Source organism: Lepidochelys kempii, chromosome 20 (genome assembly GCF_965140265.1).
Source record: "Lepidochelys kempii isolate rLepKem1 chromosome 20, rLepKem1.hap2, whole genome shotgun sequence".
In the NCBI taxonomy this organism is placed as follows: domain Eukaryota; kingdom Metazoa; phylum Chordata; order Testudines; family Cheloniidae; genus Lepidochelys; species Lepidochelys kempii.
The window spans coordinates 13,139,324-13,162,368 of NC_133275.1; the positions used below are offsets into that span (position 1 = coordinate 13,139,324).

A 23,045-nucleotide genomic window follows, 5' to 3' on the forward strand; every position below is an offset into this window, starting at 1 on the left:
TGTACTCGCCAGCTGGCTGGGCGTGGGTACAGCTGGCACCACGGCATGTTCCACAGCTCTGCCTGCTGCTCCCATCTGCCTGTCTGTCCATCTTCCTTCTATACTAGCTGGCTGGATGTAGGTGGGTGTCTATGGGAACAAGCAGGATTGTAGTGTAGGGGAGGGTATGTTTACCTGGAAAAAACGTCATGGCAGTGAGTCTCAGGGTATGTCTACACTACGAAATTAGGTCGAATTTATAGAAGTCGGTTTTTTAGAAATCGGTTTTATATATTCGAGTGTCCCCACAGAAAATGCTCTAAGTGCATTAAGTGCATTAACTCGGCGGAGTGCTTCCACAGTACCGAGGCTAGAGTCGACTTCCGGAGCGTTGCACTGTGGGTAGCTATCCCCCAGTTCCCGCAGTCTCCGCTGCCCATTGGAATTCTGGGTTGAGACTCCAATGCCTGATGGGGCTAAAACATTGTCGCGGGTGGTTCTGGGTACATATCGTCAGGCCCCCGTTCCCTCCTTCCCTCCATGAAAGCAAGGGCAGACAATCGTTTCGCGCCTTTTTTCCTGAGTTACCTGTGCAGACGCCATACCATGGCAAGCATGGAGCTCGCTCAGCTCACTGTCACCGTATGTCTCCTGGGTGCTGGCAGACGTGGTACTGCATTGCTACACAGCAGCAGCAACCCATTGCCTTGTGGCAGCGGACGGTGCAATAGGACTGGTAGCCGTCATCGTCATGTCCGAGGTGCTCCTGGTCGCCTGTGTGAGGTCGATCAGGAGCACCTGGGCAGACATGGGCGCAGGGACTAAATTTGGAGTGACTTGATCAGGTCATTCTCTTTAGTTCTGCAGTCAGTCCTATTACACCATCTTATGGTGAGCAGGCAGCTGATATGGATTGCTAGCAGTCCTATTGCATCGTCTTCTGCTGGGCAGGCAAGAGATGAGGATGGCTAGCAGTCCTATTGTACCATCTTCTGTCGAGTAGCCATGAGATGTGGATGGCATGCAGTCCTTCTGCACCGTCTGCTGCCAGCCAAAGATGTAAAAGATAGATGGAGTGTATCAAAACAAGAAAAAGACCAGTTTTATTTTGTACTCATTTGCAAACACCCCTCCCCCGTCTAGGGGACTCATTCCTCTAGGTCACACTACAGTCACTCACAGAGAAGGTGCAGCGAGGTAAATCTAGCCATGTATCAATCAGAGGCCAGACTAACCTCCTTGTTCCAATAAGAACAATAACTTAGGTGCACCATTTCTTATTGGAACCCTCCGTGAAGTCCTGCCTGAAATACTCCTTGATGTAAAGCCACCCCCTTTGTTGATTTTAACTCCCTGTAAGCCAACCCTGTAAGCCGTGTCGTCAGTCGCCCCTCCCTGCGTCAGAGCAACGGCAAACAATCGTGCATCTGAGTTGAGAGTGCTGTCCAGAGCAGTCACAATGGAGCACTCTGGGATAGCTCCTGGAGGCCAATACCGTCGAATTGTGTCCACAGTACCCCAAATTCGACCCGGCAAGGCCGATTTAAGCGCTAATCCACTTGTCAGGGGTGGAGTACGGAAATCGATTTTAAGAGCCCTTTAAGTCGAAATAAAGGGCTTCATCGTGTGGACAGGTGCAGGTTTACATCGATTTAACGCTGCTAAATTCGACCTAAAGTCCTAGTGTAGACCAGGGCTCAGAGTCCAGGACTGCAGCCTGGAGCTTGTGGGGCTCGTGCTGCAGTGCTAGAAATAGCCATGTAGACATTCCTGCCTGGGCTTGACCTGAGTCCAAATGTCCACATGGCTATTTTTAGTGCCATAATGCAAGCCCTGCGAGCCTCAGTCTGGAGACCCGGGCTCCGAGACTCGCTGCCACAGGGGCTTTTTGCCCTGGAGCCATACCCTATAGAACAGAATGGGAGGCAGCTGGGCACAGCCACACCCTGTGAGTCCCAACCGGCTCCCAAAGGTCAGGGCTAGGCTAGAAATTTTTGCCAGCTTGCTCATGTCAGCCGGGGTGATTTTTTCATGGCATTTTTGTGCCGTGTAGATGCAGTGATATTGGCAAAACCTCCTTCTGGCTGGTGTAAGCTGCCTCTCCACAAGAAGGAGGGTTTGCCCATATCCCTGGATCTGGGTAGCCAGCCTGACAACCCCCTTTGACTAGAGCCTCAGCCCAGCTGAGCCAGGGTTGTGGTGGTACGGAAGGAGCTGTTGGCTGCTCTACAGGATTCGTTCCTCTGCTGCTGTCGTTCACTTCCCAGACTTGGTTCCCGGTTGTGTTGACAAACTCCAGCCCGTTCTCTGCTGGAGCCCCTGGGAGACATGCGGTGCAAATAATTCAGTCAGTAGGGGTTTTGTCTTCTACACACACGCACACTCACTGTCCCCCATATGTGTATTCTGCTCCCCCTCCCCCCGCCCCACATGCTGTGTTTATTATGTGTATAGCAGTAGCTCCCAGGAGCCCCAGTCATGGCCCAGGACCCCAGTGTGCCAGGTGCTGCACAAACCCAGAACAAAGAGATTGTCCCTGCCCCAGGGAGCTGACAAGCTAAGCATAAGACAAAAGACAGCCCTGGACACAGACAGATGGCGAGTACAAGGCAACAATGAAAGCACATTGTCTAATAGACAAGGCAGACGCAGCGTGGGGGAAGGGGTAGAACACACCAGCAGAGTGATGGGTGATGGAAGCAAAAAGCATGTTCACGCCATGGTTTATTTTTGGGGTGGGTTCAGTTAGGAGGGGATCAGCTAACTGGACAGAAAAGTGAAGAGGAGAGGGTGGGAGGGCGTTAAGAGGGGCAGGTGTGGAACGAAGCTCAGGTGAAGAGGATGAGGAGGGGGAGGGTTGGAGCAAACCAGGATCAGCCCAGGACAGAGCAAGCCAGAGCATGCTCTGCAGTTTTAACTGAGTGTCCCAAGGCCCCAGCTTTGTCTGCTCCTTGTCCTACCAGCTGGAGTGTCTGGCTGGCTGCTCTGCAGTTCTCCCCCAGAACCACATGGTGTGGGGTTGGGGGAGGCACCACCAGACTCATCCAGCCCCTGGGGGGGGACTCCCCAGCACAGTTCTGGGTCCAGGGATCTGCTGGAGGAGCCCCAATCTCTCCCACCCCTGTGCGGCAGCCCCTGCTTTGCCTGCTTCTGCTCCTGCCCTCTGCCGTCTCTGTTGGTGGCAAGCACGACTCTGACCACGGGCTCCGGCCCAAGTGGGAACGCTGACACTGCTATTTGTAGCCCTATAGCACAGGCCTGAGTCAGCTGACCCAGCGGTGGCAGCTGTGCACTGTGGACATCCCTAACTGTCTGTGCATGGCACAGGGGGGCCGGGGGGGCTCACTGGGGCTGAGGATTCCACTAGGCAGCAGAGCACCAGACGTAGGCCCTGCAACATCTCTGTCCCTTCGTGGGTCTAGCCCCTAGTGCCTGGGCCCAGGGAGGATCAGCTCAGCTAGGAGAAGTGACTGTCAGCGCGAGGTGGGGCAGAGTCCTCTGGGTCTGGCCCTATGGGGTCCCTGTGTGTGCAATGGTGGCTACGACTCATGGGTTTTATTACAGAGAAGCCTGCGCATTGCAAAACAAAAGGCAACCTTGACAAAGAGCTGATTCTGGATTCCCATTGCCTCATCGTTATCACCCTGCTGGCCCATCAATAGCTTCCAGTGCTGTGTAATCGGAATGGATTTTATGGTAGAAGAGGCTCTGTACAGAGCCACCTTGGACCAACGGACACTGCTCTAGTTGTTTGCATTCCAGGACAGATGCGAGGGGGGTTGCTTTCCCTGTGCGAGTGTAGAGGATGGGGGGCAGGAAGGGGGGCTCAAGCTTGCTGTGGCAGACCTTTCCTCTCCTTTGACACAACTATCGTTTTGCTCCAGTGGAAACTGAATTGGGCTGCCTCGTCCTACCCTGTGGCAGTAATACACCATGAACAAGGAAATCCAGGACGGAGGGGGCGAGACATGGAGCCACCTCCTCTGTGAAGGGAATGAAAGATGGTTCCCCCCCCCCCCCAGGGCATCACTTTCAAATTCAACCAATTCTGGGCTCAGGGCAAAAGGGTCCCATCACAAGGGTTTAGGTGCCTAGCTCTGCTCAGGATTCACAGCCACGGACTCTTGCCTGGAGCTGGGTGCTTAGGCGACTGTGTGGGTGAGGACATCCCCCGCTGAAGCTGACAGCCCAGTGGTTCGGGCACTCTCCTGAGGTGTGGGAAAGCTGTGTTCAAATTCCTGCTCTGCCTCCTTTGGAACAGCTGAGTGCCTCAGCCCCCAGGCTAGTGGCTGTTCTGGAGTGGGGTGCTCGCCAGCTCTCCTGCTGAAGCTATTCCCCTTTGTATGAAAAATGTGATACTCATGGGAGCAGGGGCTTGAAAGGGGTCTCCTACATCCCAAGGGCCTGCCCTAACCACCAGGCTTTGCTGTTCAACTCCTAGGGCACACCCTTGCCTTGAAAAATTCCTGATTCACCTCTGGTTGTCTTCTGTGCAGGTTTGGTGTGCTCAGAGCACGCATACCAGACCAGGCCCTGCAGGAGAGACTGGCAGGGGGACACCTAGTTCAAGGACCCTGCTGGGGCTTAGGTGGCAGCCAGGGCTCTAGGCAACTCGGCACTGCCAGGACTTAGGCAGTTTTGCATAGGCCCACCCATGGAAACTCAGGCACCAAGGGAGTTGAGGTGCCTCCAGGATTAGGAGACAGCCAAGCAGGGGTTTGAGGATCTTAGTGTGCCTAAATGTTTGGATGTAGGCACCTAAGTCCCTTTGTGGAGCTCACCCTAAGTGCCAACATGAGTGAAAGTGGATAGTCTCCAAAGGGCATTGCAGTGACTGCCATCTTCTTAGATTCTGGTGGCAGAAGGGATCACTATGATCGTCTAGTCTAGAGGTGGGCAAACTATGGCCCGCGGGCCACATCCGGCCCACAGGACCCTACTGCCCAGCCCCTGAGCTTCCGGCCAGGGAGGCTAGTCCTTGGCCCCTCCACTGCTGTTCCCCCTCCCCCGCAGCGTCAGCACGCCATGCAGCCGGCGCAAGGCTCTGGACGGCCAGGCAGCACAGTTGTAAAGCTCTGGCCTGACCCAGTGCTCTGGGCAGTGTGGCTGTAGCACCGCCAGACACTGGTGCTCCTGGCAGCATGGTAAGGGGGCAGGAGGGGTTGGATAGAGGGCAGGGGAGTTTGGGGGTGGTGGTTAGGGGTTGGATGTGTGGATAGGGGGTGAGGCAGTCAGAGGGCGGGGAACAGGCAGGTTGGATGGAGCAGAGGTCCCGGGGCGGGGGGCAGTCAGGAAGGAGAGGGGAGGTTGAATGGGGCGGTGGGGGGCAGTCAGGGGCAGGAGTTCCGGGGGCAGTCAGGGGACAGGGGGTAGTGGATGGGGCAGGAGTCCCGGGGGAGCCGTCAGGGGGTGAGAAGCGAGGGGGTCGGATAGGAGGCGGGGGCCGGGTCATGCCTGCCTATTTGGGGAGACACAGTCTCACCTGACTGGCCTTCCATACAATTTTGGAAACCTGATGTAGTCCTCATGCCAAAAAGTTTGCCCGCCCCAGTCTATTCTGACCTCCAATATAGCATAGAATCATAGAATATCAGAGTTGGAAGGGACCTCAGGAGGTCATCTAGTCCAACCCCCTGCTCAAAGCAGGACCAACACCAACTAAATCATCCCAGCCAGGGCTTTGTCAAGCCTGACCTTAAAAATTTCTAAGGATGGAGATTCCACCACCTCCCTAGGTAACACATTCCAGTGTTTCACCACCCTCCTAGTGAAAATGTTTTTCCTAATATCCAACCTAAACGTCCCCCACTGCAACTTGAGACCATTACTTCTCGTTCTGTCATCTGCTACCACTGAGAACAGTCTAGATCCATCCTCTTTGGAACCCCCTTTCAGGTAGTTGAAAGCAGCTATCAAATCCCCCCTCACTCTTCTCTTCTGCAGGCTAAACAATCCCAGTTCCCTCAGCCTCTCCTCATAAATCATGTGTTCTAGTCCCCTAATCATTTTTGTTGCCCTCCGCTGGGCGTTTTCCAATTTTTCCACATCCTTCTTGTAGTGTGGGGCCCAAAACTGGACACAGTACTCCAGATGAGACCTCACCAATGTCGAATAGAGGGGAACGATCACATCCCTTGATCTGCTGGCAATGCCCCTACTTATACATCCCAAAATGCCATTGGCCTTCTTGGCAAAAAGGGCACACTGTTGACTCATATCCAGCTTCTCGTCCACTGTCACCCCTAGGTCCTTTTCTGCCGAACTGCTGCCGAGCCATTTGGTCCCTAGTCTCTAGCGGTGCATGGGATTCTTCCGTCCTAAGTGCAGGACTCTGCACTTGTCCTTGTTGAACCTCATCAGATTTCTTTTGGCCCAATCCTCTAATTTGTCTAGGGCCCTCTGTATCCTATCCCTACCCTCCAGTGTATCTACCACTCCTCCCAGTTTAGTGTCATCAGCAAACTTGCTGAGGGTGCAATCCATACCATCCTCCAGATCATTAAGGAAGATATTGAACAAAACCGGCCCGAGGACTGGCCTTTGGGGCACTCCACTTGATACCGGCTGCCAGCTAGACATGGAGCCATTGATCACTACCTGTAGAGCCCGACGATCTAGCCAGCTTTCTATCCACCTTATAGTCCATTCATCCAGCCCATACTTCTTTAACTTGCTGGCAAGAATACTGTGGGAGACCGTATCAAAAGCTTTGCTAAAGTCAAGATATATCACGTCCATCGCTTTCCTCATATCCACAGAGCCAGTTATCTCATCATAGAAGTCAGGCATGACTTGCCCTTGGTGAATCCATGCTGATAGTTCCTGATCACTTTCCTCTCCTCTAAGTGCTTCAGAATTGATTTCTTGAGGACCTGCTCCATGATTTTTCCAGGGACTGAGGTGAGGCTGACTGGCCTGTAGTTCCCTGGATCCTCCTTCCCTTTTTTAAAGATGGGCACTACATTAGCCTTTTTCCAGTCATCCGGGACTTCCCCCGATCGCCATGAGTTTTCAAAGATAATGGCCAATGGCTCTGCAATCACATCCGCCAACTCCTTTAGCACTCTTGGATGCAGCGCATCCAGCCCCATGGACTTGTGCTCGTCCAGTTTTTCTAAATAGTCCTGAACTACTTCTTTCTTCACAGAGGGCTGGTCACCTCTGTGATGAGGCGACACAGCAGAGAGAGGGGAGTGTTGACCTGGGAATGTGCCCTGGGGATGGGAGACCTGAGAGCCTGTAACCTGAGCCAGGAGGGGGAGGGGGAGGTGACACCTCTGCCCAGGAATGTGAACAGAGGCTGCAGGAGGGAGCCTGCTGTGGGGGGTTGGTTTCAGTTTGGTGCTGGGTGGAGGAACGCAGGGAAACCCAGGGCTGGGGTCTAAGTTCCCTGCTCCTCCAGAAGGACTTGACTGAGGGGTCCTGGTTATACCCACAACCTCTGTTTTGGACTGTGTTCCTGTTGTCCAATAAACCTTCTGTTTTACTGGCTGGCTGAGAGTCTCAGTGAATCCCAGAAAAAGGGGTGCAGAGCCTGGAAGCCCCACCCCCGCACACTCCGTGACAACCTCCTCCCCATGCTGTGCTGCCCAGTGCAGTAGTCTGGGAGCTGACCTTATTCGTGAAGACAGAGGCAAAAAAACCATTGAGTACATTAGCTTTTTCCACATCCTCTGTCACTAGGTTGCCTCCCTCATTCAGTAAGGGGCCCACACTTCCCTTGACTTTCTTCTTGTTGCTAACATACCTGAAGAAACCCTTTCTGTTACCTCTTGCTAGCTGCAACTCCAGGTGTGATTTGGCCCTCCTGATTTCACTCCTGCATGCCCAAGCATTATTTTTGTACTCCTCCCTTGTCATTTGTCCAGTCTTCCACTTCTTGTAAGCTTCTTTTTTGTGTTTGAGATCAACAAGGATTTCACTGTTCAGCCAAACTGGTTGCCTGCCATATTTACTATTCTTTCTACACATCGGGATGGTTTGTCCCTGTAACCTTAATAAGGATTCTTTAAAATATAGTCAGCTCTCCTGGACTCCTTTCCCCTTCATGTTATTCTCCCAGGGGATCCTGCCCATCAGTTCCCTGAGGGAGTCAAAGTCTGCTTTTCTGAAGTCCAGGGTCCGTATTCTGCTGCTCTCCTTTCTTCCCTGTGTCAGGATCCTGACCTCATGGTCACTGCCTCCCAGGTTCCCATCCACTTTTGCTTCCCCTACTAATTCTTCCCGGTTTGTGAGCAGCAGGTCAAGAAGAGCTCTGCCCCTAGTTGGTTCCTCCAGCACTTGCACCAGGAAATTGTTCCCTACATAGGCCCTGAGACTTTTCAGAATTAACTCCTGTTTGAACCGAAACAGATCTTTTAGAAAAGTATCCAATCTCCTTTAAAAACTCCCAGAATGGAGAGTCTGTCACTGACCTTGGTAAATTGTTCCAGTGGATAATTATTCTCACAATTAATGTGATCCTGAGTGGGACTAAACCAGGAACCTACAGAGCAAAAGCCAGAAGCTGCTACCGCTTGAGTGAAAGGTGCAAGTCTTGTGTTTTGCGGCTGTACCAGACGTCTGTGCTCTGGAGCAGGCTCCAAACAGCCCATGTGACATGCATGGACCAGTGTGTCATGTAATGACATTGGGTTGTGCCCTGAGCATTCAGAGCACAGGGATGGGAGGGATCTCTGCTTCCAGTTGGCAGGGGAGTCCTCTCTTGCCAGAGGCTTTGGTGCTGCAGTGTGGTTTTGCTGAGTGATGCTATTAGCTGCCAGTCAGGTTTGAACTGCAGTTAACTAAATAGCATTGCAAGTTTATTGTGCTCATCTGACAATTCTTATTAGTGCTAATGGGGTGGAGCAGTGCCAGGGAGCACCAGACAAGAGGAGCTCTGGTTCTGGAAAACTCTCTTTATTTTTTAATAATCTCTTTATTAGGTTTTAAATATCCCCCCAAAGCAGAGCATGTTTGCTGCTTTACCCAGGCTTCAATAGGAAAGGAACCTCCTCTTTTGCCTGTGATGCACCTGCTATCTCAGGAGCCCAGGAAAGGTCAATCACATCAGCCCTATTTTAACCATAGGAAAACTGAGGCACAGAGAGAAGAAACAACTCTCCCAGCAGTTGCATAGCAGAGCTAAGACTAAAACCCACATCTTCTGAGCCCCAGGTCAGTGTACTCACCACTGCCCCCCATAACAAGTTGTGTGTCATTCAGCAGAACCCCTCTCTGCATATGGCACCATCTGCCTGGCCCCAGATGGAGTCGCATTGTCAAAAGTGATTTACAGGCTGACTTTCATTACATGTAGGCTCCTAAGTGCCTAGAAGTTGTCTACACACAAGTTGTAGCACTTTAACTATCCTGGTATAATTAAAATGGCGCAACGCCCAACCCTCTCTCCCCAATGTAGATGCAGTTATGTCAGTATAAAGGGGCATCATATTGGTCCAGCTATTCCTGTTAGCCTGGGGTTTTACCAGTCTAACACAGTAAAAGAATCCCTCCCCAACCACCAGAGTTAGACCAGTAAAGTGCTGAGCAGGCCTAAGTCCCATTCTCAAAAGGTACTTGGGCACTTCAAAGCCGAAGGCTCATTGAAAGTCACGGGGACTTAAGCCTGGTCCACACTTAAAAGCTTTGCCAGTAGCTCTGTGAGTTACAACCATGACAAATCCCCCCACCCCCATCCCACTGACATAGCTGTGCCCACGAAAGCCCCAACACAGCCACAGTGATACCAGAAGGAAAAAAAAAATCCTTGTTGATTGTTGTGGTGAGGCCTCATCTGGAGTACTGTGCCCAGTTTTGAGCACCAGACTTTAAGAAAGATGTGGACAAATTGTAGAGAGTCCACAAATGATCAGTGGACAAATGATCAGTCCCCCACAGCAGCCCTCACTTCCTCAAGCTCCACTTCACCCTTACCTCAGGGCCTCCTTCCTTGTGCTTGTTATGGTGTGTACTACTCAGCCTCTCCAACAGCGCAACTTCCTCCCACAGCTCCTGACATACACCCCCCCCCCCCCGACTAACTGGGAGGCTTTTAACTAGTTTCAGCTTGCCCCTGATTGGCTTCAGGTGTCCCAATCAACCTAGCATTCTCCCTGCCTTCTGGTAAGTTCTTAATTGGCCCCAGGTGTCTTAATTGACCTGGAGCAGCTGCCATTTCACTTATCCTGGTACCAGGGATTTGTTTAGCCTGGAGCATATATATGTATCTCCCAATACTTTTCTATAGCCATCTGGCCTTGCCCCGACACACTATAAATCCATGGTATGCCCACACCTCAAATAATGCATGCAGTCCTGGTCATCCCATCTCAAAAAGCTATATTAGAAGTGGAAAAAGCACAGAGAAGGGCAACAGAAATGATTAAGAGGATGGAACAGTTTCCGTATGAGGAGAGATTAAAAAGGCTGGGACTGTTCGGCTTGGAAAAGAGACGACTGAGGGGGTGTGTGACCGAGGTCTATAAAATCATGAATGGTACGGAGAAAGCAAATAAGGAAGTGTTATTGACCCCTTCACACACCACATGATTCAGGGGTCAGCCAATGAGATTAGTAGGCAGCAGGTATAAAACTAACATAAGGACGTCCTTCTTCAGTCAACCTGTGGAACTCATTGTCGGGGGATGCTGTGAAGGCCAAAAATATAACAGGGTTCAAAAAAGAATGAGAGAAGTTCCTGGAGGACAGGTCCCTCAATGGCTACTCGCCAAGATGGTGAGGGAGGCAGCCCCATGCTCTGGGTGTTCCTAAACTTCTGACTGCCAGAAGCTGGGATTGAACAACATGGGATGGATCACTCGATAATTGTCCTGTTCTGTTCATTCCCTCTGAAGCATCTGGCATTGGCCACTGTCAGAAGGTAGGATACCAGGCTATTGGTCTGAGCCAGTGCAGCCGTTCTTATGTTCTTAATCTTTGAGTTGACAGAGATAGTATTAAATACATGTTAATTGGACTTAAAATGCATTAACCGCATGTGGCCAGCTGTACTGAGGTTAACCACAACAAGCTAACATGTCTTCAAATGAAGCTTGTTACTCAATCTAGATAGGGCCTTGTGTTGCTCAATGAGGTTCTGGCTATCCCCTACCCTGCCCCTGCCCGTGCTAGCAGCAGACGGACTCTGAGCTTTCTGCGCTGATGTCAGCTCCCTGCATGAGAAAACTCTGAAAGCTGCTGCCACAGGAAGTGGCTACTGAAAACCTCTCAGCACAGCTGTTCTAAGCAAGAAGCAACTGCAGGCCAGTTCCCAGGAGCATCCTTGAGCTGATTCCAGCAGCCCCATTCTGTCCCAGAGGGAGCAAGCCTGGCACGATCATTCCATAGAAGTCTGGGCAGGGGGGAGTGAGAGGAATTTCCTGCAACCTCTCCTTCTCCAGAAATGTCCCATGTGGTGGTTGCTTCCTCACCCCCTTCTCCCTGACTCAGGCTTTCCTTCCCAGAGGAAGCTGAATCAGAGGGTCTGACTGAGGCTGACACAAGCTGGGAAAAGGCATTAGCACACTTCTCACTTGGGCAGCATTCAGGGCATGGGTCATCACTGAAGTCCTGTTCCATATTGGTTAATAGACCAACCTGGTTTAGCGAAGAAGTGAAAACAGCTGTAAAAAGTAAGATATAACAATTGGAAGAAAGGGGATAGTCGATAGTAATGAATATAAATCAGAAGCCAGTAATTGTAGAAAACTGATAAGGGAATCAAAGGGACACAAGGAGAAATCCATGGCCAGCAGAATTAAGGACAATGAAAAGGAGGTGTTTTGGTTTTTTTTACATGTATTAGGAACAACAAGAATCCTGACAATTGTATTGGTCCATTATTAGATGGAAATGATAACATTATCAATAATAAAGCAGAAGTGTTCAATACATATTTCTATGGTGTATTGGGGGGTGGGAAATGATGTAGTCATATCATATGACACCACTCTTTTCATTGCACTAGTATCTCAGGAGGATGTTAAACAGCAGCTACTAAAGTTAAACATTTTTAAATCAGTAGGTCCTGGTAACTTGCATCCATGAGTTTTAAAAGAGGTGGATGAGATGGTCTCTCGACCGTTAATGTTAATTTTCAATAAGTTTGAAACACTAGGGAATTTCCAGGAGAGTGGAAGAAAGCTAATGTTGTGCCAATATTTTAAAAGGGTAAATGGGATGACCTGGGTAATTATAGACCTGTCAGTCTGGCATCGATCCTAGGCAAAATAATGGAACAGTTGATATGGGACCTGATTTATAAGGAATTAAAGGTGAGTAATATAATTAATGCCAGTCAACATGGGTTTATGGAAAACATATCCCAGTAAACTAACTTGATGTCTTTTTTTAAAATGAGATTACAAGTTTGATTGATAAAGTTGATAGTGTGGATGTAATGCATTTGACTTGGTACCACATGATGTTTTGATCAAAAAACTAGAACTATATAAAATTAACTTGGCACACATTAAAAACTGGCTAACTGATAGGTCTCAAAATGTAATTGCAAACAGGGAATCATAGAATGGATGTGTTTCAAGTGGGGTCCCACAGGAATTAGATCTTGGCCCTACACTATTTAATATTTTTAAATGACATTATGATCATCACTGATAAAGTTTGTAGATGACACAAAAATTGGGGAGTGGTAAATAATGAAGAAGATACAGACTGATCTGGATCGCTGGGTAAGCTGGGCGCAAGCAAACGGTATGTGTTTTAATGTTGGTGAATGTATATGTATACATCCACGAACAAAGAATGCAGATCATACTTACCATAAGTCCCGATTCCATGGGTGCTCCAGGGCTCAAGCACCCACTGAAAAAAATAGGGGGTGCTTAGCACCCACAGGGCTGGATTAATCTTTTGTGGGCCCTGGCTCCTGGACTATGTCCCTGCCCCCTGTTCTTCCCGTGCTCCGCCCTGAAGCACCACCTGCCACTTGCACGGTGGGGAGGGGGCAGAGTGGAGCACCCACCGGCAAAACCAAAAGTCAGTACCTGTGATACTTACACTGTGGGGAGCTCTGTCCTGGGAAGCAGTGACTCTGAAAATGATTTGGGGGTCATGGTAGCTAATCAACTGAAGTTAAGCTCCCAATGATGTGGGCAAGAGCGCTAATGCCATCCTTGCACCTAAATTACAGTAGAACCTCAGCGTTAAGAACACCTTGGAAATGGAGGTTGGTCGAAACTGTGAACAAAACATTATGGTTGTTTTTTTCAAAAGTTTACAACTGAACATTGATTTACTACAGCTTTGAAACTTTATTATGCAGAAGAAAAATGCTGCTTTTCCTTTTTTTTTAGTAGTTTGCATTTAACACGGCACTGTACTGTGTTTGCTTTTTTGTTTTTGTCTCTGCTGCTGCCTGACTGAGTACTTCCGGTTCCAAAGGAGGCGTGTGGTTGACTGGTCAGTTCATAACTCTTGGAATTTGTAACTCTGAGGTTCTACTGTACTATTAAATTTTAGTTCTGTGATCAGTTCCTCTTTATCTGTCAAGATATCTGTCACTGGTCAGACGGGCTGTCAGCCCAGGTGGAGCTGGGGACAGATAGCCAAGCTGGTTGCTTCGTAGTTCATCCTGTTTACTAAAGACCCTGTGCAACCTGTTGTGGTTGTGTGGGAGGCATCATAGGCAGGTTTCAGTCACTGTAGTCAGCAACTGTGCCTCTGTCTCAATGAAGGTAGCGAGCACAGGAGCTATGTGTCCCCCCAATGGGGTGAGGTGGGATCACAGGAGATGGAGAAGATTCATGTTGACCTCTGCCCACGCAAAGGGTGAATCGCATCTGGGGAGCAACTCTGGCCAATAAGGGGCAGGCTGCTTTCCTCACACCCACTGGGCACACGCAGCATTTCTGGCTTTTAACCATCTTTATTTGCAACTCTCAAAGGAGCTTGGAGTAATGGAATCAGAGTATGATAAATGTCCCATAGTTACTTTGCACTTCTAACAACCCTCTCTGCTGGGAGACAGGGACTGTATTAGATCTGTTTTGCAGATGGGTAAGCTGAGGCACAGAGGGCTCGGACTTAGCCTGTGTCAGCAGAGAGTGGGGAATGGAACCTAGGAGCCCTGTATTCCATAACCCCTGCTGTCTGGGACAGAACTCAGTGCGCTGGCAATTGCAGGTGCTTCAAATTTCAAGACACAAACCTGAAGCCACCGGGAGACTACAGAATCGAAATGTGCCTCAGCTGGGTGCATAACTGCACAAGGAAGAAATGAAACTAATTAAATAGCTTCGTCACCTAAATGACCCTGCAGCTGCTGCTGCCTGCATGAAAGCAGGAAGATGCAGCTGCAGAATGGCTACATTATCCTCAGTGGTACAAATCCGCTGAGTTCAGCCACTGGCAGGGGCCAAAGGCATTGGGCACCTTGTGGGATCAGACATGGGGCAGATTTCCCCCAAAGGGCTCTGGTCCCACTGAAATGAAGCCACCAGGTTTTCACTGCTCATCAGCTCTTAGTGTTCCCAATGCGTGGGGCGAAGAATTCTCCCTTCTTTTCAATGGGAGCTGAGTTCCTGGGAAAATCTGGCCCCAAACCTATTTTGCAAAGATGCTGCTGGGTACCCCCCAATGGTGCTGAAGCCACTGGCTATCCTGGGTGCCCACTCCAGCACCCCAGATTACAGCCAGGTTTTCCAGAGAGCCCAGACACCAGCTTCAAAACAGTTGTGTGTATTACAGTCGTGCCTAGGGACCCAGTGGGATCAGGGCCGCCCCGTGCCAGGCGCTGCACAGTCAGCCCTTGCCTCAAAGAGGTCATGGTCTAAAATGTCAGGCTGAAGTTGAGTCTTGTGCTGGAGCAAAACTGACTCCCGGCACTGCAGGGCTTCCACCCTCCACATGCTGGTTTGGTTAGTTGTGGAAGTCATATGGTATTATCTACTTCCTTTTCTGTACTTGAAAACTGCTATCATGACCCCTCTCAGTCTTCTCTTCTCCAGACTAAACAAACCCAGTTTTTTCAATCTTCCCTCATAAGTCATGTTTTTAGACCTTTCATCATTTTTGTTGCCCTTCTCTGGACTTTCTCTGATTTGTCCACATCTTTCCTGAAATGTGGCATCCAGAACTGGACACAATACTCCAATTGAGGGCATATCGATGTGGAGTAGAGCGGAAGAATTACTTCTCATGTCTTGTTTACAACACTCCTGCTAATACATCCCAGAATGATGTTTGCTTTTTTTGCACTTGGGGCTGCTTGTGATCCACCATGACCCCCAGATCCCTTTCTGCAGTTCTCCTTCCTAGGCAGTCATTTCCCAGTTTGTATGTGTGCAACTGATTGTTCCTTCCTCAGTGGAGTACTTTGCATTTGTCCTTATTGAATTTCATCCTATTTACTTATAGAATCATAGAATATCAGGGTTGGAAGGGACCTCAGGAGATCATCTAGTCCAACCCCCTTGCTCAAAGCAGGACCAATCCCCAACTAAATCATCGCAGCCAGGGCTTTGTCAAGCCTGACCTTAAAAACCTCAAAGGAAGGAGATTCCACCCCCTCCCTAGGTAACCCATTCCAGTGCTTCACCACCCTCCTAGTGAAATTTTTTTTCCTAATATCCAACCTAGACCTCCCCCACTGCAACTTCAGACCATTTCTCCAGTTTCTCCAGATCACTTTGAGTTTTAATCCGAGTCGCCCAGATCTGAAGGCAGCGCCATGCCCATAGTAGTGCAGATGGAAGAGTGGCAATGTGAAAAGTTTCAGAGTAGCGGCCGTGTTAGTCTGTATCCACAAAAAGAAAAGGAGGACTTGTGGCACCTTAGAGACTAACAAATTTATTTGAGCATAAGCTTTCGTGAGCTACAGCTCACTTCATCGGATGCATTCAGTGGAAAATACAGTGGGGAGATTTATATACACAGAGAACATGAAACAATGTGTGTTACCATACACACTGTAATGAGAGTGATCAGGTAAGGTGAGCTATTACCAGCAGGAGAGCGGAGCGGGGAGGGGAAAAAACCTTTTGTAGTTATCATCAAGGTGGGCCATTTCCAGCAGTTGACAAGAACGTCTGAGGAACAGCGCGCAGCGGGGGAATAAACATGGGGAAATAGTTTTACTTTGTGTAATGACCATCCACTCCCAGTCTTTAGTCAAGCCTAAGTTAATTGTATCCAGTTTGAATTGAATTGAATTCCAGTTCAGCAGTCTCTCGTTGGAGTCTGTTTTTTAAGTTTTTTTTGTTGAAGAATAGCCACTTTTAGGTCTGTAATCGAGTGACCAAAGAGATTGAAGTGTTCTCCGACTGGTTTTTGAATGTTATAATTCTTGACGTCTGGTTTGTGTCCATTTATTCTTTTACGTAGAGACTGTCCAGTTTGGCCAATGTACATGGCAGAGGGGCATTGCTGGCACATGATGGCATATATCACATTGGTGGATGTGCAGGTGAACGAGCCTCTGATAGTGTGACTGATGTGATTAGGCCCTATGATGGTGTCCCCTGAATAGATATGCGGACGCAGTTGGCAACGGGCTTTGTTGCAGGGGTTGGTTCCTAGGTTAGTGGTTCTGTTGTGTGGTGTGTGGTTGCCGGTGAGTATTTGTTTCAGGTTGGGCGGCTGTCTGTAGGCAAGGACTGGCCTGTCTCCCAAGATCTGTGAGAGTGACAGGTCATCCTTCAGGATAGGTTGTAGATCCTAATCTCTAATGTGAAAAGTGTTATTTGTAAAAGCAGACTTAGTGCCCTCTTGCCACCCTCACGTCTGCACTGCTGCTGCCGTCCCTGGTCTGACAGCTTGAACCTTGCCGCCTGGGGATGACAGCTTGAATTGTCAGACCTGCTGCTGCCTCCAGATGTGGGATTCGGGGAGAGGGGGGTGGGGGGACCAGGCTGCCTCCTGGTGAGGGATTGAGGATGGGGGGAAGAGACCCCGGGCGGCGGGGCTCCAGCTGTCAGCCATGGGAGGGGGGGCTCTGGTTGTCCCCTTTATTCCCTCCCCCCACCTCCCGGGTGTGCACAGCCCTTCTCCACAAGCCCCAGACGCCCAGGGCTGACAGCTGGAGCTCTTAAAAAAACAAACAAACAGCATACAGCTCACCCCAGAGTTTGAGAACCACTGGTTTAGACACAAGAAATCCTGCATCTTGGGAGTTAGACTAAGTGACCCTTGCAGTCCCTTCAACCCTACGGATCTAGGCTCTAAGCTGCTCCACTATGGCTAATTAATTAATTACTTAATTAAGCCTGGGACCAAGGACTTGCACTTGGGTTACCTCCAGCTCAGGTGATGGGCCAAACTGGGCTATAAAACAGTCAAGGTGGGTGATTCGCCGTCTTTCCTGGTGCAGCTCTTCCACTTTGGATAAACTACGTGACTAGTCATTGGGCCAAAGAGAGGGAGTGGCTGATGGGCAGGGCGCTTACCAGGGAGGTGCTTATTAGTGAATTGAGCCCTTCGTTTCCTTTGCTATTTTAAAAGTGCCCAGAAATGAGGTGACACATTTTGTTCTGGGCTGAACTGAACATTTCATTTGACACAAACCACATTTTTTGGTGACTTTTTCAAAATTTTCCGTTTCGGTTCAGCCCAAATCAAAATTTTGTTTTTCTTTTTTTATGTTTTGGAGCTACTAGTGAACTCAAAGATGAATTATTGCCTCATTCATACCCATTGGTCAGCAGGACCTGCCAATCACAGATTGAACAACCCAGACTCACTTTGGGCAGCAAATTTGTTAGTCTCTAAGGTGCCACAAGTACTCCTTTTCTTTCTGGGCAGCAAGGTGGACTTCCAGGGCAATACAGCCCCATGCAGATGGCAGCAGGAGACCTGGGCAGTGCTCCAGCAATCACAGCTAGACCCCCAGTGTCTAGTCCCCCACGCCCTAAGCACTAGACTGCGGTCAGTTTCACTTCTTGCTTCTCCTTCACTGGAACAATGCAGTCATTATTTGGGTTTATTTTTAACACAAAAACTTTCTTTCACTGAGGTGAGAAAGAATAAAATCTCACATACATTTCTGTGCCTGGTTGGGGTCAAATGTCAAGCAGTCTTGATTGGAGGCTGAAGCTGGCAGTGTCACTGAATTGGGAAGCCCTTGATTTAGATTTTTTCCCCTCAGTGCCCCTTCCCCCTCCCCCCCCCAACATGGAGCATTGTTTACATTAGCTGACCCCGCCCTGTTTTACTAACAGGTTCACTGGGACCTCTTTTCCTAGTCTAGAGCAGTGGCTCTCAGCCTTTCCAGGCTACTCTACCCCTTTCAGCTGATTTGTCTTGTGTACCCCCAAGTTTCAACTCACTTAAAAACTTACAAAATCAGATAGAAAAATACAAAAGTGTCACAGCCACACTATTAGTGAAAAATGGCTTCCTTTCTCATTTTTACCATATAATTATAAAATAACTAAATTGGAATATTAATATTATACTTACATTTCAGAGTATAGTATATAGAGCAGTATAAACTCCATATGAAATTTTAGTCTGTACTGACTTCACTAGTGCTTTTTATGTTGTCTGTTGTAAAACTGGGTAAATATCTAGATGAGTTGATGTACCCCATGGAAGATCTCTGTGTACCCTCAGGGGTATGTGTACCCCTGATTGGGGAGAACCACTGATCTAGACAAACCCCACATGCCAAGTGCTGTATGGGGTGTGAGCGCTATATTGGGTATGAGTGCTAGATACGAGCACTACACGAGGAGGGTGGTGAAACCCTGGAATGCGTTACCTAGGGAGGTGGTGGAATCTCCTTCCTTAGAAGTTTTTAAGGTCAGGCTTGACAAAGCCCTGGCTGGGATGATTTAATTGGGGATCGGTCCTGCTTTGAGCAGGGGGTTGGACTAGATGACCTCCTGAGGTCCCTTCCAACCCTGATATTCTATGATTCTTTGATACATGGGGTGCTGTTTGGGGCACGAGTGCTGTGTGGGGTATGAGACCGTAGGGGGTCTGAGTGCTAGATATGAGCACTATATGGGGCACAGGTGTTCTATGGGGATGAGCATTGTATTCGGTATGAGGGCTGTATGGGGTGCGAGGGGTGTAGGTGGTTTGAAGGCTGCAGGGGGTCTGAGTGCTACAGTGACTATGGGTTCAATTCACCACTCCCGTGGTGCAGCTACTCACACCAGTGCAAAGCTGGCATCAAATGCCATCAGAGCTGCATTTTGCAGGGATAGGCAATGTCATTTGTATCAATGACCTGGAAGAAAACATAAAATCATCACAGATGAAGTTTGCAAATGATACAAAATTTGGGAAAGTGGTAGATAATGATGAAGAACGTCACTGCTACACAGTGATCTGGTTCACTTGGTAGATGGCACAAGTAAACAATGTGCATAATAATATGGCTAAATGTAAATGTATACATCTGGGAGCACAGAATGTAGGCCACAGTTACAGGATTGGGTACTTTATACAGGGAAGCAGTGACTGAAAAAGATTTGGGGGTCAGGATGAATAATCAGCTGAACAGGAGCTCCAAGTGTGATGCTGTGGCCAAAGGAGCTAATGTGACCCTGGGATTCATACACAGGAGAATCTCGAGTAGGAGTAAAGAAGTTATTTTACCTCTGTATTTGGCTCTCATGTGATCCCTGCTGGAATCCTACATCCAATTCTGGTGTCCACAATTCAAGAAGGATTCTGATAAATTGGAGAGTTCAGAGAAGAGCCGTGAGAATGATTAAAAGAATGCCTTGTAGTAATAGAGTCAAAGAGCTCTACTATTTAGCTTAATAAAGAGAAGATTAAGGGGTGACTTGATCACAGTCTATAAGCACCTACATGAGGAACAAATATTTTACCATATATATTATACAATACTTGTAATCTAGCAGAGAACGGTCTAACATGATCCAATGGCTGGAAGTTGAAGCTAGACAAATTCAGACTGGAAATCAGGTATAATTGTTTACAGTAAGAGTAATTAACCATTGGAACAACTTTCCAAGCGTCATGGTGGATTCTCCATCATCAATAATTTTTAAATCAAGACTGGATGTTTTTCTAATAGATCTGCTCTAGGAATGATCTTGGGGGACATTCTCTGGCCTGAGTTACACAGGAAGTCAGACTAGATTATCAGAATGGTCCCTGCTGATCTGTGAATCTATGACCTGGGGCCGTCTACTTTACCCAAGTTTTGGCCCCTTGCAGTGAAGAGGCAGTGCAGAAAGTGGTTGTTCACCATCACCAGCAGAAGCAAATGGTCTGCGGAGTTTCCTTAGAGATCCTCAGACTGGCTTGTGGTTTAGATTCCCATCATTCATGTGGCTGAGTCCTAGCCCCCTGACATGCAAAGCCTAGAGATTCAGGGAGTAACAGAAGTTTAAATGCACTGTTCACACCCATGTGGCTCCCCTGCAAATGCTCTTGTGAGTGCCATCTGGGCAGACCCACGGCCATCAGTGACTTTTGATGGGGGTGGGGAGGAGAGACTGCTAGAGTCTCATCTTACATTTTCATCTGGGTGACTTAGGAACCTAAGTCCCATTTTCCAAAGTGACTCAGGAACTCTGGGGCTAAAATCACACTAAGAGTCCCTGTAACTCAGGAGCCCAAGTGTCCACATCACTTTTGACAATGGGATTTAGGAGCCTACATCAGTGGGTGCTTTTGAAAATAGTCTTCCTAGTAACCAACTCAAGTGACGCACCGGAGGGGCGAGAGCCCAGCTTCCCATCCCCAGTGACTGGGCTGGCAGCACCCGGCCATCAGGAGCAAAAAGCATCCAATCCAACCCTGGAGCCTTGCTTCTGACCTTAGTCCTGACACTGCTGAGCAAGAGAGAGCTTTGCTTTACTTTTTTTTAAAATGCACACACAACTTGCCTAAAATAGCAGGGCCGCTCCTAGCCCTGCCCCCTCGCAGTACACAGCCTTCCCAAAGGGACAGCGGAGGAGACCGCCTGCAAACTCAGACTGGAACCGCATGAACTGAGGACTTTGGAGAGAGGCTTCAGCTCCGGGATGTCTCTTGAGAGCATCGCTGCAGCTCCCTGAGCCAAACCCTGGGGATGTTGGTCACTGCACTCCCAGCTGGACACGGCACCTCCTGCTCCTTTCTGGGGTGCATCTATTGCAGGACCCGTTCCACTGCATGGCGGAGGGTGTTTCTGGATTTCTGGACAGCAACAGGCTGTCCCCCAAGCAGCCTGTACTGCTGCTCAGTCCCCTTTGCATGCCCTGAAGATGGGTCCTCCCAAGAATAGCTGGGAAATCATTCTTTACAAGGCTAGAGCCAAGGGCGGGGATGGAGTAAACTCACAGAGGCAGAACTGGGCAGAGGTTACAGGCTGTTTGCTTGTTTTACGGCAAACCTTCCCCCACAGTAGCTTGACAGTTCCTGTGGGGTTATTTTCTTCATCACACCCCTCTGAGCCCCCACCCTCCCGCCGTCCTGGCCACAACACTCCCACGCCACCGCTGCAGCTGCCAAAGTTAGTTCCTCTGAAGAAAACAGCTTCCCTGCAGCCCGGGCCTGTGGTGAGCGACCCATGGTGCTGGGGTGAGGGTGGCCAGCGCCCCTGGGATTGACACCATTTGCAGGAGGGAGAACCCCGGCGCTTTGTCCTGGCACTTAACTCGCTGGCACTTGTGCTCCATGGCATGGTTCGTGACAGTGCAGAGGGCCCATCTGAAGGGGCCTATCCTAAGGTAAGAAGCGTGGAGTTCCCCACACAGACTTTTCCCAGCTTAGCTCTGGTCTGCCAGTAACACAAGCGCTGTGTTTCTGGGCACTTGGGGGCTGTTTCTGGGATTGAACCCTGCCTGCGGGCTCCACAAGGCACCGATGCCTTGACTGCACTGGCTCCCAAGGGTTATTTAGAGGGACGGCGCACCATGCTCACCATGCTTTACATCTTACTTTGATGCGCCCGTGTCAGGAGCACTAGACTGGGGAAGGACAGTCAGAGTAGGCGAACAGCCCACGAGCCTGGCACTTGGTAACAGCAGAGCCTTGCCCATCATTCTTTCCCTGCTCATACTTTTTCCATCCACCCACCCCATTGGGTAGCATTGCTGTGTGCTATTAAACAGCTGCTGCGTTCCATTGCAGAGGTGCCTGCATTTCAGAGGCAGGGCTATTGTTTTGCACTTCTGTTGCTCCTTATGTCTGAGGCTGCCTAGGCCTTGGCAGAGGGAGGTTAGAGGGGTGCTCACCATTGTGCAGGGAAGCGGCAGAAAGGCAACGTGGCCTTCCTGAGGTCACCAAGCTGGCTGGTGGCAAAAAATCCAGAGTAGAAGCTGGGAGTCCAGGCTCCCACGTAAAATGCATTGGAATCCTTGGGAGAGAACAAGACTCATGGAAGATATCACAGAATCGTTCACTGACAAAGGCACCAGGGCAAAACAAACAGAGCTAAGAACTTAGGCAAAGAGCAAAATAAACAGTATCTGTTTTAGGGTTAGAGTTTTGCCCCAGCCCACAAAACAGAGCAAATGTGCATGTTACACGCTGAGTCCAGGCAGCAGCAGGGCAAAGGTTTGGGGTGGGAAGTTTTGCTGTGCTGATCTCTAGTTTAACAAGCTCATTTACTCAGGAAGGGCCAGATCCTGTGGCTAGGTCTGTATGGACAGAATCCCGTATCAGGGTCGGGGGGGCACAGGGTTCTGCCCATGAGGATCTGGCCTTTTGTTCCCAAGAGAGTTGGCCGCAAGGCCTGGGCTGCACTGGGGAAGCCTCCTCGCATGCTCTGGCCAGCTGCAGTGGGGTGTTGGGCACACGCTGAAAGCCTGGGCCAGTGTCATCAGCTCCAGTCATGCTGAAAGGAGGCTCTGAACCTGGGTGGGATTTGTGGGACGTTTCCCCCAGTGGAGGGAAAAGGAGATCTGGGAGTTTCCCATTTGGAAGGACCTGTGGGGCTGCCACAGCCAGCATGGTATGGTTCTGCTAGCTCAGACTGGGGGGCAGCAACCCCACCCTGCTGCCTTATCCCCCTCTCGCCACCCATACTCCCTTGCTGCATCCCACACCTCCTGCCCCCACTGTCTCCCAGTTCTGTGCTCCCCCCAGCCTAGCCCTCTCCTAAGATTGACGGCAGGCAGTACTTTGACGGGTCTGTGAGGGCACCTGTGGCTGATGGAGGGTAC

The 23,045-nt window shown here is 49.6% G+C and overlaps 1 protein-coding gene across 4 annotated transcripts in view; it reads left to right on the top strand.

Annotated features, from left to right (window-relative positions):
• Positions 1-23,045, top strand: part of PDE1B (phosphodiesterase 1B) — a 148,949-nt gene that overhangs the window by 66,510 nt on the left and 59,394 nt on the right. Inside the window, exon 1 of one of the 4 annotated variants that reach the window (XM_073318685.1) lies at positions 21,392-21,608. The exons of the other annotated variants lie outside the window; for them this stretch is intronic. Within the exon in view, the coding sequence (XP_073174786.1) occupies positions 21,556-21,608 (53 nt within the window). The 5' untranslated portion in view covers positions 21,392-21,555. Of the gene's footprint in view, positions 1-21,391; positions 21,609-23,045 lie in introns of those variants that run through there. 4 annotated transcript variants of the gene reach the window in all.